The 27,978-nt window shown below is 40.6% G+C and overlaps 1 protein-coding gene across 1 annotated transcript in view; it reads left to right on the plus strand.

Annotated features, from left to right (window-relative positions):
• MTHFD1L (methylenetetrahydrofolate dehydrogenase (NADP+ dependent) 1 like) overlaps positions 1-27,978 on the plus strand; it is a 181,649-nt gene that overhangs the window by 83,265 nt on the left and 70,406 nt on the right. The window contains exons 21-24 of the mRNA XM_086318320.1: positions 22,652-22,791; positions 25,881-25,922; positions 27,032-27,132; positions 27,673-27,850. Coding sequence (XP_086174446.1) covers positions 22,652-22,791; positions 25,881-25,922; positions 27,032-27,132; positions 27,673-27,850 — 461 coding nt within the window. The remainder of the gene's footprint in view (positions 1-22,651; positions 22,792-25,880; positions 25,923-27,031; positions 27,133-27,672; positions 27,851-27,978) is intronic.

Raw genomic sequence — 27,978 nt, forward strand, 5'->3', positions numbered from 1 at the left:
TGACTAACACTTTATATTGTTAGACTGTTTTAAATCTTGCCAACCTAGTGGTAGTGAAATGGTAGTTCATTATAGTTGTGAGTATAGACATATTTATGGGCGTATCAATTTGTGGATTGCTTACTTTCTTTGAGGCCATTCACCTCTTTCTTATTCATTTATAATATCCTTTATATGTTCCAAATATGAATATTTACCATCCTGTGCTACAAATGTGTTCTCCCACGTGTGGCTTGTCTTTTCAACGTATTCATTATAGCTTTTCCTCTTCCATCCTTTCTGTTTTAGGCCACACTGCATAGCACATGGGTTCTTAGTTCCCCCAACTATGGGTTGAACCAGTTCCCCTGCACTGGCAGCCTGGAGCCCTAACCACTGGACCACAAGGGAATTCCATCCATCAGCTTGAGTTTATAAAGATCACCTGTATTGGTTCATAAAATGTTGGTTCTTATACATAAACCTTTAATCATTTCAGAATTTATGGTTGTATACACATCCCCTTTTCATTAGTCATAAAATTTGCGAAACTTTTCTTCCTCTGCAATTCTTTCAGAGGTGCTTGTCAGCTCTGGCTCAAAAAAAAAAGAAACAAATAGCCAAAAAGTCTCAACAAACCTAAGTCAGCACTCAAGGCCGTGCGTGTGCTGGTCAGCTGTTTGCTTTGCAGTCTGCCTCTAGAGCTACTTTTCAGTCCTTTTATCATGGCACTCTGTGTCCCCAAGGAAGAGGAGCCAAAAGATGGTTTCTCCAACACCGCTTATGACTACAGAGATTAGGGCTTTCTTCTAGAAGAGCTTCAAGCATTATCTCTTACCAACTCTTCATCTTTTGATGGTGAGCTTTACTCAGCAGTGGTACCTGGTCTTTTGTTTTATTCTTTCTAGACTACACTGTGTGGCTTGCAGGGTCTTAGTTCCTCAACCAGAAATTGAACCCTGGGCGCTCAGCAATGCAAGTGGGGAGTCCATTTTTGGGCATTCTCAATACTTGGTCTTTTAGGAGCCTGGTTTCTGTTTGTTTTGGGGATTTTGAATTTGAGATGAGAAAGGCATTAGAAGTCATGCTCTGCACCCCTCACCCCAGTCCCATTTTTCTGCCTCTCCACTAGAAGCGACCACCATCCTGGACTTTGGGAATTGACACTCAGGTTTTTAGTTATTGCTGCTAACTTATATATATTCTTTGGTATATATCAAGTATTTGCATAAACTTTTTAAAATTTAGAAGTAAAATATCTTAATTACAGGTCACCAAATTTTGCAGCCTGATCTTCCAATGCTTCAGTGAAATTCATTTATAATATTAAGTTAGACTAATGGGGTCCTTTTAATGCTGATATGGCTTTTGATCGTTTTCTGCTCTCATACTGAAACTCCAGATAATGGAGGTGATTTTCCTTGGAGCAGCCACACACGTTAGTTTGCAGTCTTCAGCCGTCCGGATTTGAGTTGCTCTCTGCCATGTTCTGACTATGACCTTGGGTAGTTTGAGTAAGCCCCCGAATCTTGATTTCTCCGTATCTAACTCAAGGCTTGTTCTCAAGTGCCATAATGCTGGAGAAGCCCAAACTGAACAGTGGATGCCAGCTGCTCTTACCACTGTAAGACGCTAAGGATCCTTACTTTTAAGATAAACCTTTTCAAATACTAACGCTTTCTTTTTAAATATTTATTCGGCCGCACCAGGTTTAGCTCTGACGTGGGGGCTCCAGTTCCCCTGACCAGGGGTGGAACCTTGGCCCCCTGCATTGGCAGGCAGACTCTGAACCCCTGGACCATCGGGGAAGTCCCTAATGCATTCTTGCAAGTGAGGGATGTCTGTGTTCTGACAATGGAAAACACTCCTGCTTGTTCCCTTCCCAGACAGAGGCGTTCAGGACCGATGGCCATAGAAAGGATCTGAGGGGACGCGATGACTCTAAAGATTGGAAGAATCCTTCTAGATAGACTTGTTTACAGTGCTGTGTAGTGACCAGGGAGAAAGCAGGATGCCCTGGAATTCTGCACTCACAGGCGTAGACCACACTCCAGTCCATTTCCTTCTTGACATCTGAAACTCTTGTTTGCTCACTACTGAAATAACAGGAAAAAATATTTTAGGATTTTCAACAATAACGTGGTGGTGTATTTTCTGTAACCTGTTTCATCTGGCAACTGTGAATATACCACCTTTCATGTTATCAGTAGGTATTCAGGTTATTTCCTTTGGTTGTGTTATTATCAACACATATTCTTTCTCCCTGCTGCCTTGCACATCAGGTCCTGTGGACGGGTTCTTGCTCTCCAGGTTCCCTCATAACTACATGATTTGCTCCCTTGCTTCACTCAGTCTTTGGCTTATGTGTCAGGGAGGCCTTCTGCATGCCTTCCAGCTGAAATTAACCATCCCGTCGATAACAGCCCCGGCCCTCCTCGCAAGTACCCCGACCCCCTGTGTTGCTGCCAGCCATGCAGGCATCTGTGAGAGCACTGTCTGTCTCTCCCCTGAAGATAAATCCTTTAGGGCACTGGGATTTGTCCCTTTTGTTCAGTGCTGTATCCTCAGCTTCTGAGCAGATGATCTAACAAATGATTTCCCAGGTCAAAGAACTCCATAGAGGTCAGGAGCATCCTAAGTTTTCCACCGCAGAAGTAGAACTGAGCAGATGCATCCTAGAGACAGCCCTGGCTCAGATACCAGCCCTGTTTCTTATCAGCTGTGACTTGAACAAGTTACGTAGCCCTGTGTTCTCAAACTCATCCCTTCCTTCTTTTTATACCAAACACTTGACTATCCTGAAGTAAAACTCAGGCACTATAATCTTCTACAGATAATTTCAAAAAATAACATAATGTTTAGTTGTGACGTAAAAGTATTTTATGATAACATGTTATGTATTTCAATATGTATTTTTTAGTTAATGTTTTTGGCTGTGTTGGGTCTTTGTTGCTGTGTGCAGGCTTGTTCTGGTTGTGGAGAGCTGGGGCGACTCTCCGGTCGTGAGCTTCTCACTGCGGTGGCTTCTCTTGTGGAGCACTGGCTCTAGGGTGCTTGGACTGAGTAGTTATGGTGCCTGGGCTTAGCTGCCCCGTGGCATGTGGATTCTTCCCAGACCAGGCATTGAATCTGTGTCCCCTGCACTGGCTGATTCTGAACCACTGGACCACCAGGGAAGCCCTTCAGGATGTATTAATTAGAGGAAATATTTCGACTACACTAGAGTGGTCAGATGCTTGCATATACACAGAATTCTTACGCACCCGTCACGAGTGCAGAAGGATTAGGTGTGTTTTGGCAAGTCAGGTGTCACAGGTGGTTATTGGCACCCATGCAGTTTTCTGCAGAAGTGAATATCTCGTTGCAAAGTTCCAAAGAAAACAAAGTTAACCTTCTTTCATTTTGCACTCTTGTTTGCATTCCTTAAAAATGGGGTACACATTGATAGCTTGGAGTTTTTATGTAAAGCAAATTGGGAGGAGGGCTGTAAGTTCATATAATCACGGTCAGGTTTTCCCAACACAGGAGTGAAGGGACAGTGGACAAATCTTTGTGGGGCTGTCCTGCTCAACGCAGCATCTCCTGTATCCTGGCCCCACCCACAAGTTAAGGACTAGCTGTGTGCTGGGCATCTTGCTGGGGGCGTTCTGTGTTACATGTATATCTTTAATGTCTTATACGAGCTCTCAACGAAAGTTGTCCCAATACTCCTGTTTTACAGCTGAGGAAACTGGGCATCCCAGCGAGTGAATAGGTACCCAAAGACAAACCGCTAATGCAAGAGAGGTGAGGGGAGGGGTGCAGCAGAGTCCAAGCCCCAGTCTAGAACTGTAGCTTTTATCACTGTGCTTTACTGCTTCCTAAGTACTCTTGCCTGGAAAATCCCATGGACAGCAGAGCCTGGTAGGCTGCAGTCCATGGGGTCACTAAGAGTCAGACATGACTGAGTGACTTCACTTTCACTTTCAAAGGTTGGTTTTCATTCCATATCGTCATCATCACATTGCCCTGTGCTTATTAGCACATAACTGGCACTGAATAAATGGTTTTTTAAATGAATGATGAATAATCAGATCAAATCAGATCAGTTGTTCAGTCGTGTCCGACTCTTTGAGACCACATGAATCGCAGCACGCCAGGCCTCCCTGTCCATCACCAGCTCCCGGAGTTCACTGAGACTCACGTCCATCAAGTCAGTGATGCCATCCAGCCATCTCATCCTCTGTCATCCCCTTCTCCTCTTGCCCCCAATCCCTCCCAGCATCAGAGTCTTCCAATGAGTCAACTCTTCGCATGAGGTGGCCAAAGTACTGGAGTTTCAGCTTTAGCATCATTCCTTCCAAAGAAATCCCAGGGCTGATCTCCTTCAGAATGGACTGGTTGGATCTCCTTGCAGTCCAAGGGACTCTCAAGAGTCTTCTCCAACACCACAGTTCAAAAGCATCAATTTTTCGGTGCTCAGCCTTCTTCACAGTCCAACTCTCACATCCATACATGACCACTGGAAAAACCATAGCCTTGACTAGACGGACCTTTGTTGGCAAAGTAATGTCTCTGCTTTTGAATATGCTATCTAGGTTGGTCATAACTTTCCTTCCAAGGAGTAAGCGTCTTTTAATTTCATGGCTGCAGTCACCATCTGCAGTGATTTTGGAGCCCAGAAAAATCTGACACTGTTTCCACTGTTTCCCCATCCGGTCCCATGAAGTGATGGGACCGGATGCCATGATCTTCATTTTCTGAATGTTGAGCTTTAAGCCAACTTTTTCACTCTCCTCTTTCACTTTCATCAAGAGGCTTTTGAGTTCCTCTTCACTTTCTGCCATAAGGGTAGTGTCATCTGCATATCTGAGGTGATTGATATTTCTCCCGGCAGTCTTGATTCCAGCTTGTGCTTCTTCCAGCCCAGCATTTCTCATGATGTACTCTGCATATAAGTTAAATAAACAGGGTGACAATATACAGCCTTGACATACTCCTTTTTTTATTTGGAACCAGTCTGTTGTTCCATGTCCAGTTCTAACTGTTGCTTCCTGACCTGCATACAGATTTCTCAAGAGGCAGATCAGGTGGTCTGGTATTCCCATCTCTCTCAGAATTTTCCACAGTTTATTGTGATCCACACAGTCAAAGGCTTTGGCATAGTCAATAAAGCAGAAATAGATGTTTTTCTGGAACTCTCTTGCTTTTTCCATGATCCAGCAGATGTTGGCAATTTGATCTCTGGTTTCTCTGCCTTTTCTAAAACCAGCTTGAACATCAGGAAGTTCAAGGTTCACATATTGCTGAAGCCTGGCTTGGAGAATTTTAAGCATTACTTTACTAGCGTGTGAGATGAGTGCAATTGTGCGGTAGTCTGAGCATTCTTTGGCATTGCCTTTCTTTTGGGTTGGAATGAAAACTGACCTTTTCCAGTCCTGTGGCCACTGCTGAGTTTTCCAAATTTACTGGCATGTTGAGTGCGGCACTTTTACAGCATCATCTTTCAGGATTTGGAATAGCTCAACTGGAGTTCTATCACCTCCACTAGCTTTGTTCCTAGTGATGCTTTCTAAGGCCCACTTGACTTCACATTCCAGGATGTCTGGCTCTAGGTCAGTGATCACACCATTGTGATTATCTTGGTCGTGAAGCTCTTTTTTGTACAGTTCTTCTGTGTATTCTTGCCATCTCTTCTTAATATCTTCTACTTCTGTTAGGTCCATACCATTTCTGTCCTTTATCGAGCCCATCTTTGCATGAAATGTTCCTTTGGTATCTCTGATTTTCTTGAAGAGATCCCTAGTCTTTCCCATTCTGTTGTTTTCCTCTATTTCTTTGCATTGATCGCTGAAGAAGGCTTTCTTATCTCTTCTTGCTATTCTTTGGAACTCTGCATTCAGATGTTTATATCTTTCCTTTTCTCCTTTGCTTTTCACTTCTCTTCTTTTCACAGCTATTTGTAAGGCCTCCCCAGACAGCCATTTTGCTTTTTTGCATTTCTTTTCCATGGGGATGGTCTTGATCCCTGTCTCCTGTACAATGTCACGAACCTCATTCCATAGTTCATCAGGCACTCTATCTATCAGATCTAGGCCCTTAAATCTATTTCTCACTTCCACTGTATAATCATAAGGGATTTGATTTAGGTCATACCTGAATGGACTAGTGGTTTTCCCTACTTTCTTCAATTTAAGTCTGAATTTGGCAATAAGGAGTTTATGGTCTTAGACATTAGTTTAATAAATAGCTTATCTACTGGCAAACATGTCTGAATCTCCTCTAGGCTTTTTATCGTAAACACTGATATTTCTTTGTGTGGTGGTGTTTTGAGGTAGTAATTGATTAATTAAAAGAGTAATTAAGTAAAAAGAGTAAACAGTTTGGACAGGAGTTTGAACTTTAGGAATGTCTGACCTGACCTTGACTGTTTCTTTATGGGCTGCAAAATGCAAATTTATTTTTGATGCGTTATCTAGCCCATCCCTACTTCCGATTTATGTGTATGCTAAATAATGCGCTCCTAATGTAGTTCTGCTTAACAGCATAAAATATGGAGTTAAAATAAGACCCTGTCAAAACACTGTCTTGCAGGGATTAGTTCTATGAATGTTAACATAAAATGATTTTTAAATGCATAGACTTTATGAGGATTAAAAGTAAAAATATCCACTATGCAATAACATTTAAATTTATATGGCTGCTATCTTGCCCCATCTTGACTGTGAACTTTCTGCCAGAGGATGCTGAAAAGAGTCCAGTTACCCTTATCTCATGTATAAATTTAGAAAATTGCAATTATATGAGGTTTTTCATAAGCTTTCATTCATACCAGCGTTTGATATAATTACATTGTGCTGTTCTCATGCAAAGAAAACCGAATAGAATTTTGAGTAAGAAATAGAAGAAAACTGGCCATCACTAAATGAACAGTGTATTCTTATGTCCAAGTTTTTATGTCTTTTGCGGGGAGGGGAGAGAAAATTGGATTATTTGGACTTTCTAAAAGTTTCAACCTCCTGTTAGCTTCAACCATAATTGTTCTTTTAGCCATTAATGGTTTTTAAAAATCTTATTTATTTGCTTGTCTGTGCTGGCTCTTAGTTGCAGCACATGGGATCTTAGTTGTGACATGCAAAATCTTTTCATTGTGGCATGCAAACTCTTAGTTACAGCGTGTGGGATTTAGTTTCCTGTGCAGGGAACTAACCTGGACCCCCTACATTGGGAGTGCAGAGGCTTAGCCACTGAACCACCAGGAAAGTCACAGCCATTAATGCTTTAATGCAAGTAATATCAGTTTTTAAAACTCCCTGAAGTTTAAAAGAACCATGTCCAATTACAAAGTGCTTGGGTATCCAATTCAAAATAAAGCAGAGTGAAGAAGTAACTCTTTACTTAAACACAGAGGTATCTCATTGGAATGATAAAGACCTCATTCGATAGAAGAATTTGAATATATTTGAAAGACAGAAACTAACAATCAGCCTCATATTAAATAGTAAAGTCCTAAAGGTGCACACATGTATTAAGTCCATGACAAAGATACTTATATGATCACCGTCATTATTCATCATTATCCTGCAGGTACTAGCCAATGTAATAAACAAGAACAGTATGAAAGTATTGATATTAGAAAGAAAGTGATAAATTTCCCTCTGTTTATATACAGTATGATTGTATAATAGAAAGTTCAAGAAATTTATTTTAAGTAATAAGAGTTTTGGTTGGTTATTTGGATGCAATGTAAATATGTAATAGTTCCCTTTCTATCAGCAATAAGGAGATACTGTAAAAGGGGAAATATTCTATGTATATCTGTGTCACCAAACTATAAAATTCCTGGGAATAAATTTAGCAAGAAATGAGAATATAGAAAGAAAATCATAAATTTTACTGAAAGTCACAAAATAAGACTCTTGAGTCTGAATCATTGGTGAGACATACAACCATGTTCTTGAATGAGAATAATCAGTACTAATCATCATTTCTCTGTCAAACTAGCATGTAAATTACTATAAAATTGCTACATATTGCCAGAGTATATAGTTATGTTGAGGATAGAAAAAATTTCCCCCTGCCCTGTAGGTATTTCTGGCTGGCCTAACAGTTACAGTGACATCAGACAGATTAACATGGGAAAACCCAAATTTAATTATGTACATACAGAGGATCAGAATATGAGATTCCAAAGACAGTCAGGTAAAATGAAGTATATGTGCCATCCTGGACTAAGGATTAGGGACAAATACAGAATCTAAGAAAACATGAGTTTGAAGATCTCTTGATGTATCTGGGGGCTCAGACTGTAAGGAATCTACCTGCAATGCAGGAGACCCGGATTTGATCCCTGGGTCAGGATGATCCCCTGGAGAAGGAAAGGACAACCCTCTCCAGTACTCTTGCCAGAAAAATCCCATGGACAGAAGAGCTTGGTGGGCTATGGGCTATAGTCCATAACGTAGCAAAGAGTCGGACACATTGAAACAACTTGGTATACAGAGGAAGATGAGCGTCATGGTTAAATAGCAATGTTTGTCTGGATTCTAAAAGAGTGAATCTTGAGGAAAGACAAAAAAGTTTTAAAGAATGATGATGGATGATTTACCTAACTCTAGATATCAAAACAAGATAATATTGCCATAACAATAAAGAGGAATAAAACTGATATCAAAGGAGACCCCAGAATGTCCGTAATTAGACTTATTCCACTATATTTAGAACTTTCAAATTAAAGTCTTGTATCAATTTATTCAGCATAAAGACATACCAAATTTAATGTGAAAATTAAAACCTAAATCTTTAAGAAAAAAAGAAAAAAGTATGGTATTATTGGTGTAATGTCAATGTTATTTAAAAAAATAGATGTACATGGAACCTAGAAAGAAGTTCACATTAAAATAAATCAAGTTTCCAAACAATATTCATATTTCTTGTATTTTAAAAATTATAAAATATTTACATTCAATGAAAAAGTAGAAATGAAGTATATCAAGTGATTACTGTCATTGACATGTGGGAAATGGGGTCATGATGATGTTCATGTTATTCTTTACACATTTTGGTGGTGGTTTAGTCACTAAGGCATGTCTGACTCTTGCGACCCCATGGACTATAGCCTGCCAGGCTCCTCTATAGGATTCTCCAGGCAAGAATACTGCAGTCAGCTGCCATTTCCTTCTCCAGGGGATCTTCCCGACCCAGGAAGCAAACCTGGGTCTCCTGCATTGCAGGCAGAATACATATTATTCTGCAGGCAGAATACATATTTTAGTATTTTTGAAAGTTTTGCAATTAGTGTGTGTTACTTTTATAATTTTATTTTCAATAAAGGAAAAACTGATTTAAAATCTGAAGTTATTTCACATACAGAGTTATGGAGAAATTGTATCTAAGCAGAGTGCTTAGAACACTGAATAAACAAATGAATATGCTAGGAAAGCATTAGTGGGTTCTGGGGATAGTTTAGCTGAAGTATGAAGACATGAGAGAAGTGAATGACAGTCAGAAGAGGTCATTTGGAGGGAATAAATGCTAGTCTGAAATGTTATGCTTTTAATACTGGTGGAAATAAATGCACAATTCTTAAATAGTGGTTCCCTGTCCTTAAGACTCCCTGAGAAGATGGCATTTGGGGATGTTTTGAAGAACAGTTGAGATATAATCCAGTAAAACAAGACAGTGGGGAGAAAGGAGGGTATGTATTCAAGGAATCACCATAGTTCAGGTAGCTCCAAGATAAGGCAGACAAAACAGGTTGGAAGTATATTTTCAACATCTTTAAATATGGAGAAAGCATATAGTTTCTGATCCGTGAGAAGTTCCGGAATGATTTTGTAGAATTATTGTTACAAGAATGCCACTTGAAGATGGGGTTCCTTTTCCACCACCCCTTCCCATCAGATAAGTCAGTATACCTTCCTGAAGAAAATAAGTGAGGACGAGAGGTTGAAGCCTTATTTAATGGGGCTCCCTCCCCAGGAAAGGACTCGTCAGCAGCTGTAGATATGGGTACCATGCAACCAGCAGCATTAATCCTGGGTATTTCCAGAGAAGGTAAGATCTCAGAAATAACAATGCTGAGTGAAAAAGTTGGTAGTAGAATTTTCAATACAGTCTACATATTTTAAAAAACATACAAACAGCACTATATTTTGTTTATGCCTTTAGACATGTGTAAGAGAATGAAAACATGACCCAGATAAGCACCAAGTTAATAACAACTGCTGACTATGAGAAAACAGGAATACCCATGCATGAAGGTAGCCTTCAACTCTATCTGTGCTGTGTTACTTCTTTGTAAAAGGAAAATAAGCCGTTGTGGCAAAATGTTAGTTTGTTATTTATGCATTGGGAGTGAAGAGTGTGGATGAGGAAATACAGGTTAGAATTTAGGAGAGGCTGAGGCTAGAGGATTGGCAGTTCTCATTAGTATATGGTCAAGTCTTTACTTAGAGCTAAATCTGGATGTTGTTGTTGTTCAGTTGCTCAGTCATGTCCGACTCTTTGTCATGCCATGGACTGCAGCACGCCAGGCCTCCCCATCCATCACCAACTCCCGAAGCTTGCTCAAACTCACGTCCATTGAGTCGGTGATGCCATCCAACCATCTCATCCTCTGTCGTCCCCTTCTCCTGCCTTCAATCTTTCCCAGCATCAGCGTCTTTTCTAATGAGTCGGCTCTTTGCATCAGGTGGCCGAAGTGTTGGAGCTTCAGCATCAGCCCTTCCAATGAATATTCAGGATTGATTTCCTTTAAGACTGACTGGTTTGTTCTCCTTGCAATCCAAGGGACTCTCAAGGGGCTTCTCTAATGCCACAGTTCAAAAGTATCAATTCTTCAACGCTCAACCTTCTTTATAGTGGGTCAGGGGTTTTACTTTACTTTCCAGCAGGATTGATGGTTATTTAGAGACATCTGTGCTCTTCGTTTCTCTTGGGAACGGGAATGGCAGAGATGTGGGCAATAGCTGACCTGAGTGATCAGGCAGCCTGAACCCTGGCAAAACTTCCTCTCTACGAACTGAACAGAGAGAAATGACCCATTGTAGGCTGCTGTCCAGAGGCGTGAGGATGTCTTATTTATCCGCTAAAAACTCCTTCCCTGCCATAATGTTCAGTTATGTCCTAACAAAGGAGGTAGGATTTTTTAATTTTTATATATTCAAGTGTGTATGCATGCAGACATTCTCAATGTTAGACGCCAGTGATAGAAGTACATTCTTTTGATTGCCAGGTAGGGTGGAGACCCTACCTGGCCCGAATCTTGTTTAGTTCTTTTTTGTTTGTTTTATAAAATTGCATGAATGGTTTGGTCGACTGGATTGTTTTTATTTTTTAGGATCAAGCTGTAATTTAGTGATAAATTCTAAAAGTGTTTAAAGCAACTATAAAAACAGTGGTGCTTTTTTTTCCTTCTAAAAAACACTTCTTTGTTTAGTACATAGACAGAGGAGATAGAATTTAGAGTCAGACCTACATATATATCCTTTTATACTGCAAACTGACATACTGGTTTCTGCTGTCTTGATTTAAATCTGTGGCTGGAACTTTCAGTTAGACCCTCTCTCACTTACCTTAAGTGGTATAGCTTTGGGGTAGCTATCAAAGAGTTATGGCTACTCTTAGCCTCCCAAATTGTAGCTTTTTCATCAAGAAACTCCGAGCAAATCTCACATCTTTTCTAAATTAGAAATGTAACCTTGACTTTAGTTCCAGAGTTACTGTTGTGCAAAGAAAGAAAACACTGCATAATGTTCAAATTATGTGCAAACTGAAATGATAGAAATGAAAAATACTATCATATTTCTAAGTGGTCTTTATTTTCACAAAGGAATCAGCTAGGATTAGGTTCACCCACGTATTTTGTTGTTGTTGTTTGTATGCATACGTCAGTTGCTCAGTTGTGTCCCACTCTTTGCAATCCCAGAGACTGGAACCCTCCAGGATCCTCTGTCCATGAGATTTGTCAGGCGGGAATACTGGAGTGGTTTGTCATTTCCTTCTCCAAGGGATCTTCCTGACCCAGGAACTGAACCTGCATTTCCTCTGTGTCCTGCATTGTCAGGAGCCATCAGGGAAGCCCCTTGGTTCACCCACACATAGCAGCAATAGTGAAAAAAAGTGACCCAAAACAAATATGTCTATTTCTCTGCCATTTAAGAGAAATCCAGGGCAGGCAGTTTGGACTGGTATGTCATCTACTCAATCATCAGGGAGTGCCTAGTAGCCCAGTATGGTTGCACAGGCCCCAGCCATCACATCTATATCTCAGCCAACCAGAAGAATGAAAGGCATATCACCGTATCGCTGGTAAGGATCTTCCTAGAAGTCATATAGCACTTCTGTTTATATCTCACTCAACAACCTTGGCTCATAGCCATAGCTAGCTGTAAGAGGAGCTAAGACATTTTCTGGTTCTGTGTGGGCTCCTTTAAATGGAAAGGTGAGGTCAGCATGACATAGTTCAAGAGGTTTTCCTAGACTTGGAATCGAGTTAATGCCGAGTCATCCATGTAACCATCTGTCTCTCTCTCTCTCCAACATCTGCCCGGTGGCCAGCTGTGGTTTAGAGAAATGAGACCTTTCACTTCTCTACACAAACAGAATTATCTCCTGAATCAGCCAAACCAACTGGCCCACTTTCATTCTTAAGTATATCAAAGATCAGTACTTTCCTGTGTAATACAAATAATCATATTTTTATTATTGGTACTTTACCCAAGTTGGACCCACTTCTAGATATGAGGCCATACTTGGAACATACCAAGAATGACAGAGAGAGATGGCCAAATGAGTTTTTTATTTATACAAAGTAAAAATGACATGAGACTTTACTTTCAGCCCCTCCTGCTGTGCGGACAGGGTAGAGGTGAGAGGTGAGAACAGGAGTATTACTCCTAATACTTTGTTACCTTTCCTTTATAAACTGGGTTTACTTGGACCTCTCAAGGGCATGTTCTCTGTCAACAGTACAGAGAGATCCAAGAATGTAAATTACAGTGAAAATGGTTAAAATACCAGATACATTTCTCCTTCACATCAAATATTCCAATAATATATCAATAATATGTTTCTAATCATATATATTTCACACTGTCACTTTCACTTTGTATACAAAAGATTATTTTTAAAATAAGCCAAAGAAAAAATATGCTCAGCTCTGCTTTTCAGGGCAGTTAGCTTCAGTTTGAGCTTTTTAGACACAAAAAGGAATGCTGGCTTTTTCAGTGTGCCCTCGTTTGCTCAGTTATATCGAGTCCTTTCAAGATCTCATACCACTGGACAGGCAGGGGGAGCTTAACTAGCGCTAGTGACCAGGGAAGACACACTAAGGAAACGTTGAAAGAAGGACCATGGAGAGAGACCGTTCCTGCCTCCACACATCCAAAAAGACCTTTCCTCCCCTACACGGCCCTGGATCAGTGCGAGTGACATTGCATATGTGCCTCCAAATATAATGATAAGGCTGATTACACTGAGGTCCAGGTTGTCCTTCTTTTGAGCTGCCTGTTCTGTTTGTTGCAGTGCTGATTAGAGTGGGACCAGGCCTGGAAAATCATCACAGTGATCTTGGGAGAAACCAGTAGGCCTCGACAGGACTGTAGAACCAGCCAATCTGTCTCCCTTCCTAGATAAGAAATGTACGAAGTAGAGTCTGGACCAGGGGCTGTTGGATGTTGTTTGACTGAAAGCCAGAGCATAAAGTATATTTTATATACAAAATGCATGTGCACACATGCACACACGTGTGCAAAAAGGGAATCAATGTCTTATGAATTAAGACTACTTCCTCTTATCCTATGTAGCGTATCCTAACATTTGTAGTATTTCCTTTCCTATTTCTTCGTTTTTAGAAAAACTTCTGTTTGCAGCCCAATAATTTGATTATGTAAAACACTAGTGGATTTCTACCCTCAGTTCACAAATTCCTGCCCAACCTGCTCTTATTTAGTTAGATACATTGTAGAATCTTCCAGCTTTCAAGTTTGAAATGTTTTCCTTCTGTCTTCATTTCTTTTTCTATAATAAAAATTTTTATACTAGGATTGTTGGTAGATTTAATTTGTTTTCAAGCTCGGAAATCTTGGTTTCTCTTGCTGGGTTTCTTGCACTTGCAGAAGAAGCTAATAGAGGTTTCGGGGTGTTCTTTTGTCCTTTGAACCCTCAAGACAAAATATATTTACCTTTTGACATTTATAGTTTTTTTCCTCCTTGGGTTGATTTTCATAAACTGCTTGATGCAAAATGTTCTATTTCATCTTTTCACTATTTTAGATTAAAGCATGGTGTTGGCACAGACTTTTAGAATTTGTTTCAAGTTAGTTTCCTAGTGTCCAGTTCTCAGGAGCTGCAAGAGAACAGCTCTGCCCCAAGCAATCATCCAGAAGTCCAGAACTTTGGGATACCACAGTTTGCTAAAAACAGAAGGGTTAAAACCCTGGTCAAAACAGTGACCTTGTACAAACGCTCCTGATCCCTACAAGAAGATGGCATCTATTTCAATAATGAATTTATAAATTTAATTCAGTTGGATTTTTATAAGGGAGGTAAAAATAACATGTATAATTTAATTTTCATCTAAACTTTTTTTTTTTTCAAAATCAAATTACACTTTGGTCAGAATCATTTTACAAAACACGATGATTAACGATAATGATGAGTTCAAATAATTGAACCAGTGTCTGTGCTTAATTAATTCTCTGGAGAAAGGAAATTCTGGGTCCAGATAACAGAGTACATCCAAGTGGCATTACTGGTATTTTCAGGGTTTTTATTTTTGAAGCAGATTATTCATGCGGACCTATGTCCTTTCTAGGACTTCCCTGGTGGCTCAGACGGTAAAGCGTCTGCCTACAATGTGGGAGACCTGGGTTCAATCCCTGGGTCAGGAAGATCCCCTGGAGAAGGAAATGGCAACCCACTCCAGTACTCTTGCCTGGAAAATCCCATGGACGGAGGAGCCTGGTACGCTACAGTCTATGGAGTCTCAAAGAGTTGGACACAACTGAGTGACTTCACTTTATGTCCTTTCTGTACTTTCCATGTCTTCTCTTTCCCTTTTCCCTGATGAATCCCCTGTAACCTTCTCATGCATTCCATACGACTACCAGACTTCCCCTCATGTGTAAGTGCTGCCATCACCAAAAGGTAAGAAAGAAAAAAAACACAAGTTACTATTAATATTGGACTTCCTAGGTGGCTCAGTGGGTAAAAGAATCTGCCTGCATTGCAGGAGATGCGAGTTTGATCCCTGGGTAGGGAAGATCCATCCCCTGGAAGAGAACATGGCAACTCCAGTATTCTTGTCTGGAGAAGCCCATGGTCAGAGGAGCCCGGCGGGCTGCAGTCCTTGGGGGCTGCAAAGAGTCGGACACGACTGAAGCGACTGAGCACACAGCACAACATTAATCTTGGATTCTCCCTGCCCCAACCTTTTTAACTTTTTTTTTTTCCCCTGTAAGTCTCCTAATATGTGCCTGGTTGAATCTGTACAGCTGATGGAAATTTGACTCTAAGACATTTTAAAAACCCAAGAGCAAAGACAAATCCAAGAAGGCAGAAGTGATTTAATTTTTTGTAAAATTTCAAAGACTTAAGATGAGTTGGATCCTTTATATTTAAAAAGTTCTAAGCAAGTTCCTCCTTTTTTTCCCCAGCTGTAGTCATAATACAGAGCTTTCTCTATCATTTACTGATTCATCCGGGTTCACTTAGTGTCCTTTTTTTTTTTTTCACTTAGTGTCCTTCTAATCATTGAAAAAGTAATTAAAATCCCCAAGGGCCAGCCTACCTTGAGCTCCAATTCAGAATTTATGTGCTTCTGTGACTCTGACCTCCACTTTCCCTATTCAGCTGCAGCTGAATAGACCTGCTTGCACATGGCAGAAAAGGGCAATTTGAAGAGTCCAGTTTCCATTTCCTTTAGCTTTGTTCAGGGATTAGAGCCCACAGTGCTTCAGAATGAAGCCTAGTCTGGCATATACCTTACTTCTTCCTGTGCAAAGGTTTTGTTTATTTTCTGATTTGTCGTGAGAAAGTTAAGTGCCGACTGAATGAAAGCTACAGTTTGATTTCTCCCTCTGTTTTAGAAGAAATTCTTTTTAGGGTTAAGTTAGCAAAATCTGTGCTGTGCCGATGTATTTCTTATCTCAACCTGTTTTGAGCTAAACTCATTGCAAAGGCTAGGTTTTCTGTGGGACCTCTAACAGTCCATAAATTCAAGTTCATGTCCCAGAGTAATGGCGACTCACTGTGTTGTATATTTGATATATATGTCGGTTGCATGTATCATGGAGAGAAAAATTATTACCGTTATAAAGTAGCTGCGAAATCTGAAAATTCTAATCTGAGCACACGCAGAATAAAGAGCCCTTAGTGACACAGCAAGGTGGAAATTCAATTTTACTATGATGGTGATAACATTCAAGCGTATCAAGAAGCCAGAAACTCAGGGACAACTTTTGGTGCCTCAGTTTTAACTCTTTATCTGAATGCAAGGAGGGTTTTCCTCAGAGTAAAAGCAGAAAGGAGAATTTCACATCTAAAATATTTGCTGCTTTTTTTCTCCCACCATGGTGTACAGTTTGGAAAAGAAAACCCAAGCTAGAGAATTGTGGTTACTCATTTCCCCAGCCAGTGCTGGAGGGTAGACGCCTGGCTGAATGAGGCTGGGAAGACAAGTCTTGGGACCTGACTCATCCAGTGAGAGGTGGTGACTCCCTGGCCCCCAGATTACCATTAGGTTCTCCAGAGGCCAGCCTGCAGAGTGAGTATTCTCTGCCTGTGGCCCGTTTCAATTGATGCTAGGTACCAAGCCCAGATGGAGCTGGTCCTGGCAGCTTGCTCTCTGGGGCGTCTTTGTTTTTCACCAGTAACACTGCCTGCTGCTCGCTGCCCAGGACTCAGCACTGTAGGCTGAGAACTAAGAGAGGGCGTGATTCCCTAGCCCTAAATGAACTGCTCTAAGAGGGAAAATAACTTTCTGAATAAAGAGAGAGAAAGAGGATGGAAGGAAAGAGGGGAGAGGAGGAAGGGAGGAGGAAATACCATAATGGAGGAGACTGCAGGTGACTTGCTTTCTTTTATCATAGTAGGACCACATTGCAATTAGAAAACAAGTCTGGAGTCAGGAGAAGAATCTAGAGCTACGTCTTAGATATCAGATTATTACTGAAGTACAAAGTGTTGAGATTTTCATCTTGTTACACAACTTGCTAAGCAGCTGAGTTAAAGAAATGCTGCAGAATCAGTTATACACGGACAAGGCAGGATGGGGTGGGGTGTAGCCTGCAGTCAGATGGACCATAGTTTTCCATCCAAGCTCTATCGCCTTACTGTGTGACTTTGGAAAAAAAACTATTTAAATCTTTAACTTCATAATCTATAAGCAGCAGATAAAGGCGATGAAAAGTGGAATGAGACGGACGATGTCTAATGCATTGGCGGGCACACAGACGTGTCAGTAAATGGTAACATCTGTGCGTCTCTTGAGCCCCAGTCTCTGAACAGCTTTGCCCCACCATATGTATTTGTTCTTAGTATAAGACGGCTCATGGCCATCACCTGTGTTGCTCTGTATTCCCTGCTTTCTTAAGAGGTTGGTGCATCCGTCATCAGTGAGACACTGCTTTTCATCACCAGGAACTGCTGTGTTGTAGTAAACACATCACTGACACAGAACATCAGACTTTGCTTAGAGGACTTTTTATTCATATTTCCAGGTCTTATGGTATGTAAGGTTATTGTTAGCATAATCTTGTACAAGCTTTTGTTTTATCACAGCGAACACATTTGTAACATTCTCAGAAAGAGTGGCTAGAAAGTACAAGGCTCCTTTGTTATGCTTGAACTAGAGCAGAATGTCTACCTCTGGGCATCTGGGGTGAATAATTCTGGGTGGTTGGTTTTTTGTTTTTTGGTTTTTTTCAAGGGGGTGAGTGTCTGTCCTCTGCATTCTATGGTGTTTAGCAGCATCCCTGGCTCCCACTTACTCAATGCCAGTTAGAGTAACCAAAAATGATTTCAGATACTGTGAAATGTTCCCAGTTGAGAACCACTGAACTACACTTAAGATTGCGATTTGACAGAAATGGGTTCAGTGAATGTACTAACCCATGAGATCATCCAGAATTAAATGTAGAGGAGAGTTGATTCAAATTTACCTACATGCTCCTAAATGATTAAACATTTTAAAAGTACCGAAGGGAATTCAAACAGGAAAAAAGGAATGAAAAGAAAGGTCAGAAAGATGCTCCTTTGTCTTTAGGTAATGAATGAGTCTTCTCATCTTTGTCATGAATATGTGCAGACAGCCCTGTTTCCTCACTAAGTGAGGACCAGGGCATGTTGATAAATGCTTAGATGCCTGGCAGGGTGATAGAAGTTCATTAATCATTGAACGAGAAGAAACCAAGGTTGTTTCTAAGTTCTGGGTTTGTTCGTTCAGTCGATCGTGTTTGCGCAGAATGGCAGAGAGCACATAATACGGAAAGGCCAATCTGCCTCGCACATCAGAGGGACCTCGGATACCATCGTAGCTTCTGCGCTGTTATCTCAAGAAAAGAGCTTCCCTGGCACATAGGAGCCCCAAGGAGGTCAGTGTGTGATCCCTAACAGTCCCTTATAGCCCTAGAATTTTTATGAGACCATAGCTTATACAGAGCTTCCCTGGTGGCTCAGCAGGTAAAGAATCTGCCTGCAGTGCAGAGACCTGGGTTCAATCCCTGGATTGGGAAGATCCCTCGGAGAAGGAAAACTGTGTCCTCTGCAGTATTCTGGTCTGGAGAATTCCATGGACTGTATAGTCCGTGGGGTCGCAAAGAGTTGGACACGACTGAGCAACTTTCACTTTTCATAGCTTATAGGGCCTACCTATGATGTCATGACCGTAGCGTTTTGTTTGTTTGTTTGTTTTTAAGGTAGCAGATCAGTGATTACTGTAAAATATAAGTCCTAATTGTCCCTGCAACTTCTGTGTACACAGCAAGTAGGGATGTGATAAAATAATTTACATATAAGCATCATCTCTCTGCCTCACTGAATAATTTCGTCGATAGCAAGCGTGCCTGCCAACAGTGGCTTTTTTGTTGCTGTTTTTTCTATTCAGTTTGTACCATGTGACTCACAGTGTCCTAGCAGATAAGAACAGAGAGACCTGGTTGTCCAGTATTGGCTTTTGTGCAGAGCGCTGTTTCTTGTGAGGTCACCAACAGTGTTTGTCCAAATAGTGAGTCCTTTCCCAAAGCAGACCCACCGACAGTTCCTTTCTGAGAAGACTATGGGTTTCAAAGGTCGAATCAAACCAGGCTACAAAATGGCTATCTGCTAGCTTCTGTGCTCACACAATCAGAGTATCAGTGTTTCCTGTTTCCATTCATGCTGTAAGTTGAATAGCTGTAAACTCCTCCCCCCTCTGCCCCCCCAAAGAAAAGGGATTGCCAAGACAAATAATTCTTGTGACATAGGCAATTTCTCGCAAACTTTTTAAAACGAAGTCTTAAAGTTGTGTGCTCTTCAGGAATGCTAAATCATAGTAAATGTATTTGCTTCATGACTCAAGACCAAGTCTGAGGTACAGTCCACATTAAATAATTCCTTCACCTGTATCTGTTTTTAAAATTATAGAGAGGACTTTTATAGTAAGGGAATAAATGGCTTATTTCAGATCCCTAACGTTTTCTTCAGATCACTAAGAAAACGTTACAGGTTTTCGATGTCGACAAGTCCCAGGAATTGGCTAGGAAAAGGAACTTGCCCCCACTCACAGCCAGATAACGTGCCCCTTTCCCAAGGGATGAAGACACAGATATACAGCACTGCACGGTGAAACATCCAAGTTAGTTCTTGTTGACGACACCTTATGAAGTGGTCCTTAATTTTAGAATTACCCATCAGCATACCTTCCATTTTCTTATAGCAGTCTGATATTTGAACACAAAAGCACAGTATTTCAGACATTTTCAGCAGATGAGAATTTGGCACTTCCTCCTTGTTTGGGTTTTCTTCACATTCTTTGCCTCCATATTTCCTTTGCATTTAGAAGCCACAGTCTTGAAACTTTACCGTGGCATCCTGTTTCCTTCCCCAGCTGAAGTTGTATCTGTTACAATTCCCCACACCTCCATATGTGTCTATCTACCCATTTCCACTGAATGATAGCATTTAGTTTAGATCACCACTGGCTCCTTCTCTAATAGTTTCTTCTTTTCTTCGTTAATTAATTCTTTTTTCTTTTTTTGCACTGGGTGTTATGTTGGTTACTAGTGATACAAAGATGATTAAGATATGGTCCCTTCCTCCACTCAGTCTAATTAGGATGCTACATGCAGAAATAGGTGTGTGTCTGTGGGGCAGCAAACCAGAAGGCTAGGAGGGGCAGAGAGCAGCTTCCTCTTCCTGAGAAGATCAGAGGCCCGTACTTGGAGAGCATGGCAATCCACTCCAGTATTCTTGCCTGGAGAATCCCATGGACAGAAGAGCCTGGCAAGCTACAGTCCAGAGGGTCGCAAAGAGTCAGACACAACTGAAGCAACTTAGCACGCACACATGTGCCTTGCAGTGTTAATCTCCCCTATAGACATGGTCCCTATCCTCATGGAGTTTATAGTCTTAATGGGGGAGCTTCATGTGGAAATGTGCATCCAGCTGGAAAGACCTTAGAGATCATTTGATCAAACCCTGTTAGGTGAATAACAGTCTACTTCTGACAATAGGATAACATTAACCAGTTTTTAAAATTCCTTAGCGTTTAAAAATAAAACCTGTAAAACTTTGGTTACTTGAATCCCTATTCCAGGGGTACCACTGAGATAGGGGTTTTTGCTGTCAACAATCTCCTCTGGTTTTGACCTTTAACTACAGTCAGCCCTTTGCATCCACAGATGCTGAAGGCTGACTACATTCAATGTACCGCTCCATTTTATATAAAGAGCTTTATAGAAGCATCCTCAGATTATGGTGTTCACAGGGGCTGCTGGAACTAATCCCCTGTGAATGCCGAGGGTCGGCTACAGTGATAAAATCACCAAAATTGTCCTAAATACTGTATTAAAAGGAATGTCTTTTACTTCTTCAGATTGCCCTGCTATGTCTCTTGTTTAAAGGAAATATAGTAAAGGGGAAGAGAATGACTTGTAGCTATGTTCATTCCAAATTGAATACTTTCAAAGGAATATTTTTCAATATGTCAAAAGCATATCAACAGTCATAAAAAAAATTTATATCCTCTGGCACCATACTCTTACCCTTGGGAATTTATTCCAAGAATATAATTTGAAACAAGTTAAACTCATATGCCCAGATACTTTGCAGCATTCTTTATATTGGAAACAACTCAAACATCGAATAACAGGCAGAAGAATTTCGCAAATCTTGGTACATCAACTTAACAAAATTATAAGCTGTCACTTATAATCACCAATTTGAAAGTTTGTAGTACAATAAGAAAACTGTGATAACTTTAAAAAAGCAGACTACAAAATTCTACCTATTCTATAAAAATTATATAGTCATATGAGGCACTAAAAGGAAACCATAAAGAATTAGGACAACTGGTTGACTAAAGAAAGGTCAGAAAGAGTCTGAAAAAAAAAAGGATCTGAAATTATTGGTGTTTTATTTTTATTAATTTTTTAATAATATGTGTATTCAGTGAATGCTAGACACAAATTTGTTCACAGGTTAAATAGTTTTTATTTTATCTTAGTAAATTTTTTTACTGTCTATTCCTATCTCTGCCATAAATTATGGCTTTGGTTGTACTGTGAGTATGTAGTACATATTCCATAAATATTTACCTTCTGTTACATTGATAGTATTTCTTTCCTAGAGCAGTGTGCTTCTCAAATTTTAATGAGCATTCATCTCACCAGGGGATCTTGTCAGAATGCTGGTTCTGGTTCAGTTGTTCTGGGATAGAACCCATGAGTCTGCGTTTCTAAGCCCCCAGGGGCTGCTCATGTGTCTGGTCCAGCTCTCTGCTCTGTGTATGAAGATGCTGCTGCTGACCCAGAGTCAGGGGTTATCCTCTTGGAAGGCAGTGTTGGATAGCCTCCCTGGTATAGCCAGAACTGCCTCAGTAACATTTCTAGCAGTCTGGGGGCAGTGAAAGAATGGTTACAGATGACTGTCTTCTGTGGTTATGAAATAAAGATGCTATCTTATCAGGCCTGATGATCAACCTTAAGCCACTCAACTAATATCAACTTTGTCCACTAATAGAAATGGCATTAATATAAGTGATTCTGTGTGTGTCTTATAAAGAGTAAGAAAAGATTTTCTATGGTACTCATGCTAGCAGTGTTGTTTGACACTGATTGACTATTTGGAACCTGATTAAAAACTTGAAAATCCCATCTGGGTTAAGAAAAGCTTTGCCTTGACATTCTATACTGGAAGAAAAATCTTGGCCAGGCAGTGAATCCTTAAGGAGCAGTGGTGTGAAGCCGACTCAAGAGTCATATTTTTACAATTCTGAACACTGTAAACATAAGGAACATAAAGAAGCAGAACATTTTCTAAAACCAGGGGGACATCTTTTTACCTTTTTGTATGTACAGGATACCATAGTGTATAGTAGCCTTGAACGTGGAAAGGAATTTGTCATCCTTTGAATTTGAACCATATGAATGATTGTCAAAACTTACCATTGTTTTAGAAGATCATAGCAGGTTTCCAACTTGATTGTCCACAGTGACTGAAGCTGGCTTTGGTGCTGATATTGGCATGGAGAAATTCTTCAACATCAAGTGCAGAGCTTCTGGTTTGGTGCCCAGCGTTGTGGTTCTGGTGGCGACCGTGAGGGCTCTGAAGATGCATGGAGGTGGACCGAGCGTAAGTTCCATGCTTCCTTTCTAATAAAACAGAATGAAGCGGAATTGAGTCTTTGAAACACTCAAACCTGCTTCATCACTACAGTTTTCTAAAATGTCTCCTTTTTCATAAATCATCATTTCAGGGCACTTAGAGTTCAGTAAGATCAAATAATTAGTAACACCCACCAAGTTATTTCTAAGCAGTATTTTGGAAAGGAGCATAATGTAACCTCTAAGAGTCTAAACTGAAGCTTGTATCAACATTTTATAACCCCATGGTAATGGGAGGATAGAGGCTCTGTTTCCTGAATGAAGAACAGAAGGGTAAGAGTGATGGCTTTTGTGGGTGAGGTAGTTCAGTGTTTGTATAGATCATTTTTTGGTTCACTGATGCTACATCTCATCAGATTTCATCTAGCACTATTTTCCTCCTGTTTCTGTTTATTATGATTTCACTTTATAACTCTGTTAGAGCACTGGATTATTTCTGAGAGAGCTTTGCCTAGAAATCTCAAATTCTGGTTTAACATTTTTAAAGACTTTATCAAAAGTCTCACATGTAGAATTCACACACAACTGAAAGGGAAATTTGTCTTTTCCATAGCAAAGGTGTATTTTTTTTTTTCTTTTTTTAGGGATTTCCAAAGGGAGAATGAGAGATCTTGTGCTCATTCATCATTTTTGAAATAAAATGGTTTGGCATTTCTTTATCACTTAAATCTTGATATACAACACAAACTGCCAAATCTGATTTCTTAACTGGCATGCTCTGTATGCAAACATCACACAATAATCAATTACATAGCATAAAGAAATAAGTTTGCCATGATGAAAAACCATAATATGTAGTATTTAATTGTCTTATCAATTCTTTGTCCTAGGAGGGGCAGATGTTATTTTATACCATTTTACAGATGAGGAAACTAAGGTTTGGTGGGTTTAGGGGATATGAGCTTATTTGAGCAGTATCACCAGGTCTGAAGTTTATGGCTGAGGTCCAGATCCTCCACTTTTTGTCCAGCAGACAGAGCTGAATATGAATGAAGGGGAAACTTTTTTGAATCCCTAATCCACTCATTGATACCAGAAATAAATTTGAAATTCCCCCTCCCTGTTTTACAACCTAAAAATTATAAAATCAAAGGGCTTTAATACTCAAAGGGCTTAGACACTGTCTAGTCTGGTTCAGATAAAATTACAGAGCTACAGGAGGATTCCAGATCTTGCTTAGTAATCTATTTAGGGGACTAATCAAACATGAAATCAAGGTCTCCTGACTTTAATTCCACACTCCAGTTTCGTCTTTGTCCTATAAAAATTCACTACATGATTTATAATCCTATTTCAGTTCATCTTAATGTGTGTGCTCTGTTTTACAATGATTGCATTTTCTGCTCACCTTAATCCTTGGTACCTCATCCACTTCTACTTAATGTCATGGTTCCATGCTAGTGATGATTGTAACATGACTCGAGAATAATAGACACAGATACAGTTGGAAGATGATAAAGGGGAGGATCAGGAAGCCAATTGAAGTTTAGCTTTCCTCTCCTGGCCTCCAGTAGTGCTTCTCCTTTATATTATTTTCTGAATGTCTGTAGGTCTGTCTCCCTCCTTAACTCTGAATTCCTTGAAATTAAGGACTGTGTCGTATTAATTTGTGTATTCCTCATGCCTGGCATAGTCTGTATCAAAGAAATGTTTTCAGTAATTGAATAATAAATGAACTTTGATCTTCTTAATCCTGTATTCTCTGTTATCCACCTCATTCCTTCTTACTTGAATCAACTCTGTTACTAATGTTTTTGATCCTTTATCATTTCTACTTCCTTTTGATATCATTACACAGATAACCACGGCTGCCTCTTATGTTTATTCAGCTTGTTTTTTTCCCATAATTTGTGCAGTGGAAAATCCTATGACCCTTGAACTTGCCCATTTTAGCCCCAATCATATCTCATCTTCCAAAATGCTGACCATTCTTGATACAGTAAAAGAACAAACACTTTTGGATCCAGATATTTCTTTCATAATTAGTTTTTTAAACATGTCATAAGGAGGGTTCTCCACAACCAGTAAGATGTGTATTTATATTAAAAAGTTATTGTAAGGAATTATTAATACCCAATTATGGAGGCTGACAAGTCCAAAAATCTACAGAGTGGGCAACTGCTGGAGACTCAGAAAAGCCAATATTCCAGCCCCAGTCTGCTGGAGAATTCTGCTCAGATTCTTTTTGTTCTAGCAGGCCTTCAGCTGATTGGATGTGTCCCATCTACACTGTGTCATTCAAAAACACCTTCATAGAAATACCTGGAATATCATATTCCTTCACAATTTAAAAAAAACTTTGTCGTAGAGGTAACTTTTCAAACGATTTCTAATATCCTCAAGACCTCTTTGCAGAGAGGAGAGTAGATCACCACATCCTTGGTGAGTTAAAATGGCTGGGGTTTCTCACTGAAACCAGTTGCAGGGTATAGACCACCACCACCCCCCCTCCCAAAAAAAAGAAAAAGAAATGTGGAACTGTGAAAAGTCACTAAACTGGGGTTTCAGAACCCAGTTACAACAGTTCATGCCCCTGTTCTGCTCTCATTCGTTGTGTAACCGTGAGCAAGACGCCTGCCTTCTCTCAACTTCAGTTTCCTTATCTTCAAGCTGCCAACCCCACTGGTTTCTGTGAGAAATTAGGCTCAAAAGGGAAAAACTAATGGCGATTATTTTAAAATGGTTTAGAATTTATTTAGAATGATGATGCACTCTGTATAAATCATATTGTGGGTTCCCTTTTTTGCTAGGATAATGGGCAACAGTATGAAATTAGAATTGCCTGAGGAGTTTTTTAACTGTTGCTGACCATGGGTCCCACTCCCAGAAATCCTGGTTTAATTGGTCAGGGTGGAGCTCAGGCTTCAGTGATTTTTTTAAAAGCACCCAAAAGACTTTATGTTCCTCCAGGGCCACCAATGATTGCTTTAAAGCACAAAATGTGCTTTTCAAGTGAACCTTCCAGAGAGGGACCATGATTTGTTTTTCTTTCAGATCTTTAATCAGAGTTAACAGTGTGACAGGACTATTCTTAATTTTTATCTTTTCTTATCTCAGGTAACTGCTGGGGTCCCTCTTAGAAAGGAATATACGGAAGAGGTAAGAGTGGAGAATTATTCAAATCCAGTTAACCATTGGCTGGCAGCTGAGTCTCAGTCAGGAAACTGGTTCTCTGCCAGTGGCCTCTTAGAAAAGTGCTTCTCTAATAATCTAATGGGTGGAGAAAGGGATAAAAATCCATTCAGTTAACTCTCCAATCTTAAGAAAAGGTGGGTGTAGGCTTTCTGTCTGGGCAGTCATCTGAGCAGGCTTCCTGGTCTCCAGCACTAAGGGTATGTGAAGCTTGTGTGCTTAGTCGCTTCGTCGTGCCCGACTCTGCAGCCCTATGGTCTGTAACCCACCAGGCTCCTCTGTCCCTGGGGGTTCTCCCAGCAAAAACACTGAAGTGGGTTGCCATGCCACAGGTCACCCGCGTTGCAGGCGGATTCTTTACCATCTGAGCCATCGAGGAAGCCCATATGAAGCTTATACCCATGTATTCTTTTGATGACTTGCAGATTTTGATGGACTGGCAGCAGTACCTCTTAGCTCCTACAGGTGGCACCATGAATTTGAGCAGAGAGTAGCTGGACAGGGCTGTCACCCTCCGGGGACCGTATGCCTTCTTGTCCACCAGCCCACAGAGCGTGGGCATGTTGCTGATGTGTTGGCTGCCAGTCAGCAGCAGAAATAGCTGCCTGGCTGGAGACCCAAATATGCCATTGGATCTAGAATAATTTTAGACTTTATTTGGAAAATGAGCCTCTTCCTCCTGCAGCCATCTTTTCTTGGGGGGAAAAAAAAAATGACTTAGGCTTTCTTGCATAGCTTCCAGGACAATAAAGTAAGCATGTGCTGTGCTTAGTTGCTCAGTCATATCTGACTCTTTGTGACCCCGAGGACTGCTGCCCACCAGGCTCCTCTGTCCACGAGGATTCTACAGGCAGGAATACTGGAGTGGGTTGCCATGCCCTCCTCCAGGGGTTCTTCCCAACCCAGGGATCAAACCCAGGTCTCCTGCATTGCAGGCAGATTTCTTTACCGACTGAGCTACCAGGGAAGCTAAAGTGAGCATAGATGGAACAAAACCTGCCAGAGTGGGCTTGCCATTGTCATTTGGCAGGTTTAATGGGAGGTGATACTATGCAGGGGTCTGGTTTTTCTTACAGAACCTCCAGCTGGTGGCAGATGGCTGCTGTAACCTGGAGAAGCAAATTCAGATCGCTCAGCTCTTCGGGGTCCCTGTTGTTGTGGCTCTGAATGTCTTCAAGTAAGTCAAGCGTCCTTCTTTAAATGCGGGCATATCACTGGGCCACCCTGTGAAGTACATTTGTGTTTTGAGGATGTTTGGGCTTTTCTGTGCTTCATCTAAAGTATAGAGAAATAACTCTACTCATTCTATTTGTTTGGTTTTCTTTGGATTGGTTTTACTTTAGCAGATGTGTTCCCAAATATTAGCAGGGAAGTGAAATCTGTAAAGTAAGTTACCATTTCTTTCACTTTTATCATTATTATTATTAATTCTGACCAGCATTTCTTACTGAAAGACGATGGATGATCAAAGGGATATGCTATGGAATTTTCTCAATAAAACCTTTAACAATTTGAAATATTTGAGATAAGAGTTGGAGAGGATTTTTCCCCCCATGCTTTGCTTAAGATCTGATTTATTTAAGCACAATGTAACCACTTTTGATGTTTAGAATATATTCAGTGTTTGGGAGCAAAGTTCTGTATAAACAGTTAGTCTTTCTTTGAAAACATCACTAAATGAATACAGATGCAAAACCACAAACATTTTCATCACCAGGACCGACACCCGCGCAGAGATTGACTTGGTGTGTGAGCTTGCGAAGCGGGCCGGCGCCTTCAATGCAGTCCCCTGCTATCACTGGTCGATTGGTGGGAAAGGGTCAGTGGACCTGGCTTGGGCTGTGAGAGAAGCTGCAAGCAAAGAAAGTCGTTTCCAGTTCCTGTATGATGTGCAGGTAAGATCCAGCACAAGGATGAGGATATGCCAGGCCAGTGCTAAGAGCTTCGCACAGGTTGTCACGACAGCTCTGCAGATAAGGATTAACAGAAGGTTGAAGAGGCTGAACCATCTGACCAGGTCCGG

The sequence above is a fragment of the Bos grunniens genome, chromosome 9, assembly GCF_055505025.1.
Source record: "Bos grunniens cultivar Pamir isolate PY7600 chromosome 9, Bosgru_T2T1.0, whole genome shotgun sequence".
In the NCBI taxonomy this organism is placed as follows: domain Eukaryota; kingdom Metazoa; phylum Chordata; class Mammalia; order Artiodactyla; family Bovidae; genus Bos; species Bos grunniens.